Source organism: Crassostrea angulata, chromosome 3 (genome assembly GCF_025612915.1).
Source record: "Crassostrea angulata isolate pt1a10 chromosome 3, ASM2561291v2, whole genome shotgun sequence".
Classification (NCBI taxonomy): Eukaryota; Metazoa; Mollusca; class Bivalvia; order Ostreida; family Ostreidae; genus Magallana; species Magallana angulata.
In genome coordinates, this window is record NC_069113.1 from 10613477 (window position 1) to 10630184 (window position 16708).

At 33.0% G+C, this 16708-nt stretch overlaps 1 protein-coding gene and 1 long non-coding RNA gene across 2 annotated transcripts; both read left to right on the plus strand.

Moving 5' to 3' along the window:
- Positions 1 to 692: 692 nt before the first annotated feature.
- On the plus strand, positions 693 to 1483 carry LOC128178432 (uncharacterized). The gene is made up of 2 exons (XR_008242953.1): positions 693 to 1033; positions 1385 to 1483. It is a non-coding gene; the product is annotated as an uncharacterized LOC128178432 (long non-coding RNA).
- A 1631-nt stretch (positions 1484 to 3114) lies between these two features.
- LOC128175337 (uncharacterized) lies at positions 3115 to 4085 on the plus strand. The gene is made up of 2 exons (XM_052840872.1): positions 3115 to 3250; positions 3362 to 4085. Exons 1-2 carry the CDS (start codon positions 3115 to 3117, stop codon positions 3784 to 3786), a joined length of 561 nt encoding a protein of 186 aa, XP_052696832.1. The 3' UTR covers positions 3787 to 4085.
- Positions 4086 to 16708: the final 12623 nt, after the last annotated feature.

A 16708-nucleotide genomic window follows, 5' to 3' on the forward strand; every position in this document is an offset into this window, starting at 1 on the left:
ACTCTGTTATTTTATTCATATGTGATAAATTAAAAAATATACATATATAACCAATGATGTATAATACAATCAACACATGCAGAATTCTCAATTTTCGACTGTGACTATTAAAATCCTCAGCTTAGTAGGAGAGGATATATTAATTTATCATAGGTACTTGAACACATGTTGTATGTTTTGGTTTTATATATTTAAACCTGTAGCCATTGGCTACTATTTATAGCGTATAACCTGTAGAACAGGTATTCAAGTTAAGCACGATTTTCACTCATTCGAAGGCTTTTCTTTGCCGCATTTGCACAATCCCCACCCACCCACCCACTTATTTAGTGACATTAAAAATCAAGGACTGTGCACTATATAAAATATTTTATTTCAGAAAGAAGTTTGAAGAATATATATGTATTTGTACGTGTAAATAAATGCAGCAAAATAAGCGCTTCCTTCACTAATCATGTGTTTTGTTATTATAATTGTAAATAATTTATGTTCGGTTGAGTGGAACGAATAAGAACATAACTAGAATTACATTAAAACATTTACACGTACAGGTACACGTTACAACTGCTAAACAAGAAAAGTAATGTGAGCTGGTTCGCGTAGTTCTAACTTGTAACCTGCACGTAAACCTGACCTGACCTTTATTCATTTTACAACGATTGATAAGCAAGCTCTACAACTTATATTAAGGTGGAAGGCTACATCGTCACAACATGTCTGACTTCCGTTCGAAACGCCATTGTGTTCCGGATTGATAACATTATGTCGTGGTACAAAATAGCTATGCACCGTTTAATTGAACTCTTCTAACTAAGGAGGTGAAATAGGAATGAAATCACCAAAACGCTTAGAAAATATGTCAATTTTCTTCCTGTTTAAAGCTTTTAACTAACATTGATTATCAGCTGTTTTGTACGGAAAACGTGGAATCTAAATAATATACCGTTTCCCTGCTCTGCTGCTATTGGCAATACATTTTTGTCATGTCATCTGCAACAGACGATCATACATATGTGGCGGATTATCGATATAGGTAAGCAGATGTCAAAGTTTCATTTAAACTATATATGTATGATGAATATAAAACGAAAGTACCGTAGTACGATCTCTTGAATTGATCCTAACTTTCCAAATTAAAAAAAAAAACATTTGCAGTAAAAGACTTTCATTGAAACTTTGACATTAAACATTCTTCGTGATTTTTATTAATTAAAAAATTGATCCCATGATATTTGAGACCATGTAAAATAAAGAAAGACAACTCTTAAACAGAATCTTTCATACCAAGATTTTTGCAATAATTGAGTATTTCCTTTAATTTTTCAATTTCATTCAATTTCTTTTCTTCATCCCATTAACCAACGAATATTGTTTATATTTTCAGGTTTTTGTGGGATTTTGTCCAGCAGTTTGCCTTAAAAGAATTTTTTTATATTTTAGTTTCATATTTATGTGGATTCCAATAAAAACCATACAAACTTCATTCATGATTTTTTTTTGTTTTTCATTTCTATACTTAATAACATTTTACTTTCATAAGAATTTTAAAACAGAAATGTTGAAAAATTTGATAAATACTGTGGTTTCATCAATATTCGTTGAATACCAATTTTCGTGGATTTCGTTGTTAAGTTGATCCACGAAATTAAATGTTCATTGAAGTTCAATTTCAACTAACATTTTGTATTGATAGGATCATTTGCCACGAAATTACGTATCCTTGAAACTGTGGTTTTCAGAAAATCCACGAAAATTGATACCCACGAAAATTAATGAAACCACAGTAAGGGGTTATCTGGAACCAGACTGATATTTTAAAAATTCTCTAGAAAATAGTGTATTGTATTTGAGGTCTATTATTGTTGAATACTGTGCCTAGTATTGTAACAAATGCATGCAACGAAAATCTCCTACACTTATTTGGTGTAGAGATCCACCTTAATATCTTAATAATAAACTTTAGTCTCGTTCAAGAAGGTGCTCGGCTGTTCCGTTAATCTCCGATAAGTAAAAGATACCAGGTCACGTGATTGATTGATGATCATGTGCCCTCTAAATATAGACTGACTCTCTGCTTATCGGAGATGTACGGAGACAGCCGATGGTTGAACGAGACTATATTGAACTCTGGCGTAGGAGTACATACGACTGCAAAAAACTTCTAAATTGTACTAAATCTTGTCAGCGGTGATGATTTGTGCTAAGGTCCAAACACTGTTTCAGTTTCTGTTTGCCAGAGTAACTGCATAGGAGAGTTGATTAAAATCAACCCCCAAAAATTAAAAATATATGATCACAATTTATTTAAAAATAGTATTTCTGTTTATCCCCTTAAGTGTGAACTATTCAAATAATGGGAGAAGCAGGCCAAGTGCCTCTCGAATTTTTTGTTATCGGTCTGAAGCAAATATTTTGGAAAAGCCATTTTCTATTCGTAACCCGTACTAACACTGGTTTTGGAACTTATATAACGCATCGGATAGTGTACATTTGCAACAAATTCAAATTTGAAATTTTGGAATGCAATAATATTTTTGAAACTGTACTACATGCCACCTCAAAATGCTTCATTTGTATACATGATCTGTTGAAAATGAAACTTAACATCTACAAATAGTTTTCATAACCTGTAAAAATACATTGTAAGTTGCATTAGAACTATTTTAACAATAGCTTGGACTTTGGGTAGTTGTGTCAATCGGCAATGTGACGTAAGTCTGTCTATTTCATTGCTGGCCACTCAGTTATAAATGGCTCTTTGAAATCAAAAAGATTTGTCTGGCTTTTGAGCAAAGGCTACGCAATCGGTGTATATTTCGCTTGAAACCAGCGTCATTTTAACTTGTTTTGTCGCAAGAAATAGATATTTACATCGTACTGAAAGTCAAAGGGCTTGTTTAAATGGTTTAAAGTACATACCCAGACGTGTTGAAAATATAAGACGCGTAGTCCTTTTGTAAGAGACATGTACGACTTGTATATCGTTCACCTATTAACACCCGATATTAATTATCATAAACAATAAAAACTATTGGCGCATACATGAAACGCCTAGGCCACAAACGTGTATAAATTCTAAAAACGTTCAAAGAATTCTATACTTGTTACAACAAAATGAAGATGCAATCATCATATCTCAGATGCTCAGTAGTTGGCGACGCCTGCGTTGGAAAAACTCGCCTCTTAAAGACTTTTGTCGGCGAGAAAGGAGATGAAAAATATACTCCAACCATTTTTGAAAACTATTATGGTAAGTCTTGACTTTTGAAATTATTTGTTTACAAGGCTTTTTATATGATATTTAAAATGAAATATTATTCAGAATAAAAAATATATTGTAATTTCACTGTTGATTTTGCAGGTGAAGCAATATGTAGAGGAAAAAAGACTAGCATCGGTCTCTATGATTTACCCGGCCAACACGATTTTAATCAGATGAGGAAGTTTGCCCTTAAGGATAGCAATGTAATTGTCATCTGCTACGACGTCCAAAAACGGAAGTCTTTTGACAACGTACAATCCGTATGGATTCCAGAAATTCGACAATTTCTTGGAAAGTCCATTCCTATTGTCCTCGTGGGAATTGCTTCAAATAAAAACAATACAATGAGTGTCTCCAAAAGAGACGCGATTAAAGTTACCTCTCAAATGCAACTAAATGAATTCTTTGAAATTGATGCCGACGATGATGTAGGAGTCAACCATTTATTTTCTGACATTGCATCCATTGCCAAAAAATCAAAGAGGAAAGATCTTTCTTTCTTGAAGCGTCTCTTTTTAAAATGACAGTTAAACTGATGTCCCGAATTTCTTTTTTCCTTTAAATGGAACCAAAGAACTAGTTCAGAAGGAAGCGGTACGAAATCAAGTAGTTACGATATCAACAGACAATACACGTAACCTCCAATAGGCTTTGATCCATGATCGGTTCAGGCTTTTGTCAGGAAATTGATTCAATCAGTATCTCAAATGTGAGCGATTGAATTCCCAAACAGGCTTGCAATGTATCGTATCTGAGACTACAAATCGAAGAAGAAAGCGCGAACGACTTTATTATTCTATATATTTCTGATCTGATAACAACAAATTCAGACGTATTAGTATAATAAAATTTACAACAAAGAAATATGTTTTTTACTTTTTATTCTATAATTCATTGCTTATATTGCTAACAAACACTAATAACATGTAGTGTTTTGAAACGGTTGAAATAGTTATCTTCCCTTGTTTGTATTTTTATTATCAGTAATTATTGTAAATAGTGTAATTAAAATGTCAAATGATTAAAAGAGTTATTCAAGTATTTATTATATAAAAACAAAACAACAAATGTTATTGTAGTGTCTTATTAGTCAGATAGACTTATAAATCCAAAAAGTATGTTTGGCTGTCCTTAAACACCTATGTGAGATATAATGCAATTGATTAAGAGCCAGATGGTGTCACGACTTGGATTTGTATGATTTGTTCAGAAGACTCATACGTGAAGACGTGAATTCTGTAAGTTGATATATAGAATAGAAACTTTTGTATGTTAAAGTTGGTAAAATGCGTTTTAATCAGAGTGACAAACTGATAGGCCAAGTGACATAGCCAGATTGATTGACCAAGTTGTATTACCAAGTGGCTGAGCGACAGGTTCCCTTGCCAGGTGGCAAGGGCGGTTGACAAACATTGAAATAGCCACAAGGCAGTGGTTTATATATATATATATCTGTACATATTGAGAAATAACCACAAGGCAGTGGTTTACGTTTATTTGTATATTTTGAATTAAAGCTTTTCCGTACATCATAGAGGCACTTGGCAAGTGTCATTTTACTCTTCGTTTTTATTCCCTATAAAACTCGGGTAAACCGGGTACGGACCGAGACGCCTGGTCGAGGCCGCGACACGTTACAGTTTTAACCATTTACAACCCAGTTAATGGGCTCAATGCACATCACTGTGAAATCATTTAAATTCGTGGGGGCCAATTTTCGTGGATTGTGAATTCTTTGTTCATTCGAGGGGATGTAATATCGTGGATGCGTCGGTTACTGTTTCAGTAACAAAGATAACTCTTTCTAAAATTGTTTACGTTGAGGATTTAAATTCGTGGGGGAGGGCTACCCACGAATACCACGAAAATTAAGCCACCACGAATTCTAATGAATCCACAGTTTTCATTAGTTTCAAAATTAAAATCAGTTTTATAAATTGTAAACTGCATATTTTAAATCTGAGTAAAATCAAGTAAAACAGATTTTCAACTTACGCATAGTTTTGTTAGTACCAATCAGTATATGGAGTAAACATGTCACGTGACTGCCAAATATCATTACTTGTTAGGTTTGTCTCTGGCTGACTACGGAAACATATCGGGAAGTAATTCAGTAACAAACCTAAAATGTGTTTTGTTTTTACGAGGACTATCAAGTGAGACATTAATTGAGAAAAGCGATGATCTACAAAAATCCACGTAAAGAGGGTCTTACATCTCTAGTCCAATTGTTACTGCCAAATATCATTACTTGTTAGGTTTGTTACTGGCTGACTACGGAAACATATCGGGAAGTCATTCATTAACAAACCTAGAAAGTGTTTTGTTTTCATGAGGACTATCAAGTGAGACATTAATTGAGAAAAGCGATGATCTACTCAAATCCACGTAAAGGTGGTCTTGCATCTCTAGTCCAAATTTACATCATCATCAGTCCTGCCTTTCATCTGATCACCCTCAACTTTGCCAGTCGCTTTGTGGTGTAATGCGATTTTTTGGGACTATCTGTGAAAATCTTCGCTGCACCTTTTTCTTTACCTTCAATGTTCTCTTGCTTTTTAATTTTAAACGTTACTTTCTCTCCTCTGCAGAGGTATGAGCAAATCAGGACGCCGCCATTTCATTCTGCCCTGGACACAAGAAATGATTTTATTTCAAAGGGTGATTACTCTAATTTAAAATTAATTTTAAAGGGGAACTACTCAAAATGACAAGAACTTATACCAAAAGCGGTTTATGTATAAAATAATATGAAAAGTCAAGATAAGTATGCAAAGAGTATGCTTTATTGTCGAATATAAATCCCCCAGTCGGACGAAAAAATATATTCGGTGTAAAGCAGCATAATTCTACAGCTGGGGGTCATTATTCTGCCCCGGTCATTATTCTATGGGGGACATCATAATTCTTCTTTACACTGGCATTAACGTGCCATGTGTGAATCAATGAATACGTGATAATTTAGTCCGAGGGATAACTCCATGTCCGACTGGTAAGAATTTAACTTCGACAATAGTCGACGCTTTACCTACATATCTCGACATTTCATATTATTCAAATTCCGTAAACATTTGCTTAGTTGGGTTTAAAAAAAAAGAAAATAATTAATTAAGTTAGTTGTTCTTTAAATTGACAGTACTTTGTGGTACCTGGAGCCAGACAAAATGGCACCGTCGAGATGTGCTTAAAACTCTGCTAGAAAAGAGAGAAAACGAATCAAATTACACATGTTGAATAGCAACATATTATAGCTTTCCAAAAAGCTTGCCTGACTAAATTATGCAATAGAAGCATGCTATCTTATTACCCGATGGTTTGAATGAATTCATCCATTGACTTAGATCTATGAGGTCAAATGAACTTTTTGACATTTGTTTTGTAACAGCTACATATATCATACAGTAAGTTTGAATCGATTTTTTTTAATGATATTTTTCGAATTAAGACACACACACTTGACAAGTAATGGTTTAATGTAGTACTGTGCATTAAAAGTCTGTCCCAAGTTATTGCTTCCATCACTTTTTTGATGATTTTTAATAAAAATACACATACCTGTGAAAGAAGTACAGTTGAAATCGATTATTATTTATCTTAAAATCAACGATAGGTATATATTATTATCGAAATATCAAGCAAAAAGTGGTGGAAGCAAAAACGAAAAAAAGCAAAAAGACGAATGGCAAACATGTGCATGGTGAACATCCCTTTTACTTGAAAATTCTTGCTCACTGTTGCCTATAACATTCCATCAAACATTTTCATCAATTGTGAATGTAAATGCTGACACATTAAGGTGGCTCTATACAACACTTTTTGATGACGCAGTACGCAAAAAAGTAAATCTGGAAGCATGCAATTTCGGTACTGGCTGATTTAAACTGAGGCAAATTGTATGGGGACCGCTCTTTTAAAAATTGTTAAATGAATAGTCTTAGATTTAATTTGTTATTAGGAAAAATCATTACTTACCAGTAATGTGACATCTTCACGTTGTGTCGTATTATTTATCGAAATAAACAATAAAATCAAGTATGCTTTTTTAAATAGTTTCTTTCCGTTTTTCGACATCTTACAGCGTAGGGCAGTGGGTTAGTAGGTTCGCTACAAACCTGTAGGTAATGAGTTCAAATCCCGTTGAGGACAATAAAATCTTTAACTTTCCAAAATTTTCTAAAACGTATTTTTTGGTTGAATACTGTGGAAAAAAATTCTTAACCGGTGAAAGTATATCAATTATAAGATACTTTAATCCACATTAATATTGACAGATGTTCCTTACCACCATAAGGGGATGGGAGGGTGGCTTTGAATTTCTCTCAGGTTGGGATACATAAATCCTATTAGTTAATTTTCACCTGTATTTATTTGACTTAGTTTTGCATAAAAGCGAATAAATTCACTTACATAGGCCTATAATGAAATATGTATGTATTTATCATTCCATCATGATATTAAGGGAAATTTTCTTCAGCTCAGAAATGAAAAGTCCCCAAGATGTTTGGGCCTTGGGAAAAATATGATTTGGGGAAATACTAAAAAAATTGCAAAAATAACATTTTTGAATGTTAAGAAGTATTATATTTATTTTTAGGTGTCCGAAGGAAATATCCATCATATAACAAAACGATTTCTCTCAATTTGTCAATAGCTAACTTTTTAAAAATTATTTTCCAAAAACACGAAAAAACATTTAAAAATTCTTTTAAAATACCTATAATACCCCTATCATCATTTTAATATTTGATAAGTATATGTTTTGTGGTCTTCTGTTGAAAATTGGAATATACTGTGGGTGTATAGAGCCACCTTAAGCATGTATCGGTTAATCTTTTTAATGAAAAAGTTTGATATTGTCTGCTCCCATTGTATGCACTGATTTGGAGAGGGCAACTTTCAAACCTTATATATGCCTAACGTCATGACGTCAGGCAACAAGAGTGCAGCGAAAAAAATTCATTTGACTTGTGGTTTATAACTTATAAAATAAAGACACAGAACACATGGAACACGAACCTGACTAGCAAAACCCTTGTAACTTCATCATGGAAACTTTAAGCCTATAATTCGGCTCTAATTCCTATCCATAAACCTACATGGTCTCTGGTGACGATCTTCCCTTTGTTCCTTTCCTTGTCAGTCTGTCCCTTGTTTTCTTTCCTTGCCAAATCTGTCAAACCTAACGGTCAACCCCTCTCGCTCGTCGGTCGTCGCCATTGTTGTTAATAGACCGAGAGGTATGTCACTTGACCCAATTAAGGCGATTTTATTCAAATCTTATGGGGTTTTTTAACCGGAATGTAAAAAATCAAAATCTTTTTTTTATTTCTTGTATTTTTCTTATGTGAAAGTCCTATCTTTGAATAAAGTAATGAAGCAAATAATCAGAGATTTTACTATTCCTTTTCGACGAAAATATGACACTGACACAAATACATTTCTAGGAAATTGTTATGTCCAACACGCAAACATAATACATCTACGAAACAAGATGCATGTTTTTGAAATTGAGCATGCTTGCAAAATTACAAATGTTCATCATGGGATTTACTATCACATCAGCAGTAAAAGGAAGAATATCATATGCATAATATTTTTCAAACAAATCAGCTTTAACCTCTTACTGCAATATTCCTTGTAGAATATTGCAATTTGACAATTTTAGTCAGCTACATTTTATCAAAAAGTATGAAAAAATTGGCTGTGTTAAAAAACTTCAGAAAACTGTAACAGAATCATAAAATTCGTGATGTTTTTCGTCCTTTGCTATTGAAATCTTTATCACAACAAGAAGAAAAATTAGCATTGATGGCCAAACACGGCTGATGATTGATAAACAGTAATGTAGTGACGTAAGTAATTAAATATATGCTAAAAACAAAGAAGTTAATTGAAGCATACATGTACAAAATCATTGGTGAAATATCATGGACTTCACCAGATGACCACACCAAGAACATGATTGACCATCTATTTAAAAAAGACAAAAGTAGAAAGGAACATTTCAGAAAGTAAGAAAAAGTTACCAAGGGAACAATTGTCACCAAATGGATATCAACAAACTGAAAGAGCCTAAATTCTAGCTGCAAACTTGTAGCTCTGCGGGAATATTCAGGTTAATTTTTTTGTTGTGATTCAAATCTCCAGCTACAACAACCATGGAATCCTTTCATAAAAAAGTCAAAGAAATATTACCCATTATCCTAAATAAATAGAAATCAGCATTGGAAAAATACAATTCTAAAGTCCTAGAAGAAGAAAAAGTATCAAGTTGGTCAAAAATATAAACAAGAGGCCAAATGGGCCACATCGCTCACCTGAGCAACACCAGCCTTATATTGGCGTTCAAAGGATATTGTGCCATATGGCCCCTCGGTAAATTAACCAAAAATGAATATCTGAATTTTACACTCATTATTGCATATACTTAATCTTTGACTTTTATGGAATACCATTTTTACCGAAAATAAGATTTTATGCAATATAAATAACTAAATTTTCAGTTGGTGTTCACAGTTAACTTCCAGATCACTTTAGAAAACGATTAAAATACATAAGAGCATAAAGTTACATTTTCTCCCTCCATTACTTACTAGTTATTGTATTTTATTTTAAAAATCCTATAGGTGAAAGAAGAAAAGTGTACCTCACTGCACCAGAATGAATTCCTCAAATTAAAAAGATTGAAAAATTTCATTGGCCTTCTCCATTATAAACGATTGTCGTTTACCAGGCATAAATTCATTTCGTATGACATTTCATATCCTTACTCACTTGACTGATGAATAAACTTAACTTTAAAATGTTGTTACATATAATTCAAATCAATGTATTGGCAGGCATGTCGCTCTATTGTACCAAGGCCTACCCATTATGTCCATCTTTATTAAAAAAACAACAAATGTCTACAAAGATGATTTTCCGTTGCAATAATTTTTTAAGAACAACGCTTACGCTTTTATCCTCATTATAATAATGTGCCAGGACAACGGAAACTGTTTAAAAGACGTTTTTTTTTCCTCTAAAAACTATCAAAAATTTGTGTAGATTTTATGCAATTCATCGTTTAAGAAGAGACACCAGAAAGTAGTTACAGCATATCATCCTTTTAGCAAGACATTTCTATTGATCAACCAAAATTCCAGCGTCAATCATAAAATTATAAGCAAGATACATAGCTTGGTTTGAGTCATGTTTTAGTTCACATGAGTTTATTACATTCAACTTAAGATTTTTAAATTTGGTATTTCCTATTCAGCATAGCTGAATTTAAAATATAAACGAACTCACTTGAACTAAAGCATAACCTCAGCTTTGTGTACAAACATACAGTAGCATTGTACGCAAAGCTCTGTATTTTGCTTCTTACTCGAAGCTTGACTCTCAGATTAGTAAAAAGAAATTTGTGAACAATTAAAACAAACGAAAAATGCACTGAAACAAAGAAGAAACGATTAATTTCTTATCATATATATACTTATGTATTTCTAGCAGCTAGAATAATCTCCGTTTAGATCGAAATTGCTGAGCATCTTAATAAAACATATTGCATTAATCAACCATTACGTAGAGATCGTACTGAATAACATGTACCAATATAATGAATATTATTTTATATGTTGTAGTGCATCAGATCAGCTGTCTGATTTAAATGTTTACACGTTATAATTTTAAATTCTAAAATAAAGACGATGGTTCCTCAAAACAAAAAGAAACTAAACATGCTAAACGAAAATCAAAACAAGCTTAATCTACCGTCACATATGAAAATGTCACGCATTAAAATATTTAACCTCAATTTACTTCACATAAACGGCACAGATATATTTTGGATGTTTTAAATATTCCCCTCGCACGTAAACTGTGGCACAACAAGCAAATTCATTTCAGTTCAAGATGGCTGCTTCTAACATAGACTGGTTTTCGATATATGAAATATCGAGCCCGAAAGTAAAACGATTGACCCCCATTTTCTTTGTCTTATTATTATTTTCGTAAATTACTCAAGTTTGAAACAGAATTAGCCCTTAATTTTTGCAATTTATATTTTCCCTCCCCTAAGGACGATTTATGCTAAATTACGTTGAATTTGATTCAGTAGTTCTTGAGAAGAAGATTTGTAAAAATGCACCCCCTTTTTTCTAAAGTGTCGAGGTTTTCTCCTCTTTGAATAAAGATCAGTCTTTCATTTCTGCAATTTATATGTGGCTTCCCATGAGGATGCTTTGTGGAAAAATTTGGTTGAAATTAGCCTAGCGGTTTTAGAGAAGAAGTTCAAAATGTAAAAAGTTTACAGACGGACAGACAGACAGACAGACGGACGGACGGACTACGGACAAAATGTGATCAGAATAGCTCACTTGAGCTTTCAGCTCAGGTGAGCTAAAAACGATAAATTCGTCAAAGTTCAATTATTCCTTCAAAACCAAAATTGACATGTACAATATTTTTTAATGACGCAATTCTTTAATTCCAATCAACTAAACCAGAATGCTGACTCTACAATACTGAGAAAGGTAACAGACACAATCATGTTTTTCAGAGGAAACAGGGCGTTGCTGTGTAAAATTATTTGGCAATTATTTTTTTTGCTTTTTTAAGGGGGAACAGAGCACTGAAACGTGATTGCTATTTCAATGATGCTTTGTTTACTAACTCTATAATGACGTCATAATTGATTTGATTGCATGATCCTATGATAGAATTAGAGCATCAAAACTTCATTGAAATGATAGTCTCGTGATCAGTGTTCTGTATCCCCTTAAAACACGTTTCATTTATAGCGTTTAATGCGTAAAACAACAAGAAAAAACATGGTTAATCATAATTTTTTAAGCGAAGGGAAGTCCATTTATTTCGCCTCCTTAAGGTTATTATAGATAACAACCTTTTTATGAAAACTCATTAAAGATATTTGAATGTGCTTGACAACATATGCATAAAATTGAGATGGTGTGGACACCTGCATGTTGTGATGTACTACCCATCGAAATAAACAGTAAACTCCAGTTTAAACTTATAATTTTTTTCTAATATTGTAACGCAATGGGTTAGAGGATTAATTTATTATTTATTTTGAGTTTTAGAACTTTTAGTTTAAACCCGTAGACTTATCGATGAGCACTAATGTGTAGTTCTTGTTAATAAACAGCCTAGTATATTCTATGAATAAAGACATCCTAATAGAATATTTTCAGACCCAAACAACTTATATAAACAAAGAAAGTCAATGATTTTTATAAATCCACGATTGTGTAAATAACAGAACCATAAATAACAGACCAAAGCGTAGCTAGTCTTACCGCTTGAAAAAAGATATGTTCATCGCAACATGGTATCCTAATGGTTTCAAGAATTATCTAGTATGTACACCTGGCAGGAAGTACTTCGTATTTCGATTAATTATGTGCAATTTGAACGAGATTAAAAATGCCAATTCATTGGAACGTGTTGCCAATTGAACCATATTAATGAATAAATTACAACGTTTACACCATCAATTCAAACTGCTTAAGTACAGCTGGTAAAAACTCGAGAGGAAGGATTTTGTTAACAGAACGAAAACCTATACCGTGCATCAGCTTGTTCAACTGCAAAACCAGGAAGTCAAGCATTATCCCGTGTGTCATTGTTCTAGTAACTCTTACTTACAAAACAATTATGTTATAAATATTTTTATTAATTTGTGTATATATGCATTCATGGTGACAATTTAGAATACAACGATTCAGGCTGATTTGTGGTATGATTTTAATGCGATCTGGATTATAACGAGAGGTTCAAAAATTTGTAAGAGTGCATAGTTTACCTTAATAACTTATATATTAATTTAAACCGGATTAAAACGAGATCCCCGGTCCGCTCCTTGTTTTTCTATTGTCGCTACACGACGAACGACTATAAAAAAATAGGGAGCGGATCGAGGATCTGATTTTATTCAGATTGTATTACTCTTTGAAAAGTATTACTTTTGAAGATTTGTTTTACACTTAATACTAAAAACTTTGGGGAAAAAATGTCATCCACTCTGATGACTATTGTAGATACATGCACATCCACATGATTGGCAATTCAACTTGTTTAGGTAGAAACATGCTACAATACAATGTTCATGTACATAACTATATATATATATATATATATATATATATATATATATATATATATATATATATATATATATATATATATATATATATATATATATTAACAACAATTAAGTTTTACTCTTACATATTTACCCGATATATCCCAGTGAGCTTGAAATAAAAGATACAACAGATTCTGAGACATCTGTTTCATATTTGAATATTTTACTAGAAAAGTACGTTAATGGCAGGTTGGTAACCTAACAACAACACTATATGATAAACATGGTGATTTTGACGTTTCCATCGTCAACTTTCCCTACTTGTGTAGAAATGTACCATCATCGCCGACTTATGGGGTTTATGTCTATCAGCTTGTTTGTTTTAAAAGAGCATGCTCTACATACAAACAAGTTCTTAAACGAGAGAAGCTATTAACAAACAAGTTGTTAACAAGAACTTGACTAAAATCGTTTTTACGCAAGTTCTATGGTCGATACAATGACCCTGTCAGCTAGTAAATTGCTTCAAATAGAAACATGCTGACTGACTTTTTTTCATAACTGTTAGACCATTATTTAAACATTGGACTAAATACGGTTTCTTCCGTTTTTCTTGACCAATGAGCACACAGCGCGTGCGACCGGTGTCCCGGTCGGCAGAGGATGCTCATTCCTCCTAGGCACCTGATCCCATGTCAAATGTAATGTAGGTCCATGTTTGCTCAAGGTTTGTGTTTTGAGTAACACACTCAAATCAAATCATCAACCTTTCGTTTTCCCTATTATGATATTTTTCCGATTTTGACATTCACCTTGATCATAATATGCCCAATTATAACAAAGAGCACACGGCGGGTGCGACAGGTCAGCAGATGATGCTCACTCTTCCTTGGCAATTAATCCCACCTCTATCTTTTCAGAGGTTAGTGTTGCCCTGCTTTGAATTTGTAATTTCCAATTGCTTTGAGATGGTTGACAGTTTGTTATTGTCATTTTTTCATCATGTTTTACATGTATGCTAATATTAATGCAGTATACTTAAAAAAAAAAACGAAATAAAAAAATACTAACGAGTGTTTCTATATTTAATAGATATGTTATACCGTTAAGTTTGATTGCATTTCTTATATTGAAAGAAAATTTTTTTTTTTAATAAGAACATTTTCATCTTTAACCGAGACATCTGTTTCATATTTGAATATTTTACTAGAAAAGTACGTTAATGGCAGGTTGGTAACCTAACAACAACACTATATGATAAACATGGTGATTTTAACGTTTCCATCGTCAACTTCCCCTACTTGTGTAGAAATGTACCATCATCACCGACTTATGGGGTTTATGTCTATCAGCTTATTTGTTTTAAAAGAGCATGCTCTACATACAAACAAGTTCTTAAACGAGAGAAGCTATTAACAAACAAGTTGCCTTTTTAAGCGATAAGCGCATGCGCTAGCGCTTATTAGGAATGCACCAAATCTCATGATCTTTTTATAAGCGCCACCTAGTTATCATGCTGACCGACGCTCGAATTCTAAAAATAGCAAGATCAGGGTATCTTTAAGTTTCTATTTAGATCCCAGGTTTTACAAAAGAACGTAGAGTTGTGGGTTTATTTAATCAAGATCAGAACAAATGGCAAACTTTCACAATATCACTGAAGTCTGAGGGTGCATTGTCGATTACACAACTAAACATGCCACGAGACATTTTATGCTGCTATTATTAGTTGCATGTTGGTGACCGCTGTGCGATGTAAACAAAGGATGGCCAGTGGTGCAGATCTCGGAGTGTCAAAGCATGTGATCGGAGATATTCCCTTGTCTTGTTGCTATATCAAAAGTTTACATAGAAAAAATTTGAGACCCTCAAAGGCCGACAAATTTATCAACGTGATATTTTTAAAAATATTTGTTGAGTAACTTTCATCTTTTGATTCATGTCGTGATTTTCTCGTGCAATTTGTCGATTTTAAATTCAATTACATTAATTTAGTCATATTTTACGGTCTTAATTGGTGAAAAGGTACGGTTAGTTTGTTTTCACTCACTGAGCAAGTGTATTCAAAACTTGCCGTAAACTGTATACATCAACAAAGTTAGCATTTAAAAAAGGATATAAAGTCAGCCAGCGGAATATTAATTTTAGATCAAAAACGAATGTACAACCTATAAAAATACAAGATATATAATGTCCAGAACGATAATATTATGCGGGTGTACATTGAGTTTTCACGCTTTACTTTAATAACTGTAGGGTAGGAAACGGGCGTGCAGCGGTACAGTGTATGACTGCACATCAACTTTCGTTATTTATCATTAGACTTTTAAAATTGCAAAAATCGCTCTCTGAATTTTAAACCACATATCCTCTAAAATTCGAGAAATGTATATATGCGGACTCCGGAACCCAGGGACAGTCAATTTCATAACTTCGAATTTCTTAAACCAAGAATGTCTATATATAATTCCTTCTCAGAATTCCAATGTACACAAGCGCAATCGAATTTTCATCCCAACTTAATTAGTCAGTCCGTGGGCTGACTAATCACTTAATATACATTACAAACTCCTTTCTTCAAAGTGATTGAAATGGTATGGTCAGGATCTCATACATATGATGCATTTTCATGAAACTGTTTTTTCTTTTACTTTCTGTATAATTATGATTTTAAAATATTAACAATTAACAATAATTTGAAAAAAGTAGCATTGAGGCTGGCTTAGCGCTTTACAGTACTCTGAGTACTTTGATTAATCTCATGTTTGTAGAGAGGACACCGATGAACCCCCTTCATATTTTTTCAGATTATTTAATCTTCAAAATAAGTCTGTATTTGCGCAGTTCGACAGTGTTCTGAGTGATTATAAAAACGTTGTCCTGTAAGCATACTTTTCAAACAAAATGACATGTAGGACTTCATATACAAGATGGTTGCACATCCCCCTTAAGGAAAAAAATGTTGCTTTTAAGCAGACATTTTGAAGACCTGCCAATCGAATAAAATAAAACAAAAAAAGGTGCTGACTACAAAGTCTGGCAAACGAAATATCAGATAAATAGTATACTACCGTGTATGTTACAAAATCAGCAAACTGAACAGAGACTCAATTTGATAGAAATGACATATGGTGATAACGCATACAGTGGTTTCAGTTATATTTCAAGGGTATCAATTTTCGTGGATAAAGTGAAAATCACAGTTTCAAGGATACGTAAATTCGTGCTCAATGACCCTATCTATACAATATATTAGTAGAAATTGCAGTTCAATGAATATTTAATTTCAAGGATAAACTTAACAACGAAATCATCGAAAATTGGTATTCAGCGAATATTGAAGAAACCACAGTAGT

What these genes read in the sequence shown, in the direction of transcription:
- LOC128175337 (XM_052840872.1), top strand. Translation starts at nt 3,115, where the DNA reads ATGAAGATGCAATCATCATATCTCAGATGCTCAGTAGTTGGCGACGCC. An exon ending in CATTTTTGAAAACTATTATG is followed by an intron (nt 3,251 to 3,361) that starts GTAAGTCTTGAC and finishes TTGATTTTGCAG; the next exon opens with GTGAAGCAATATGTAGAGGA.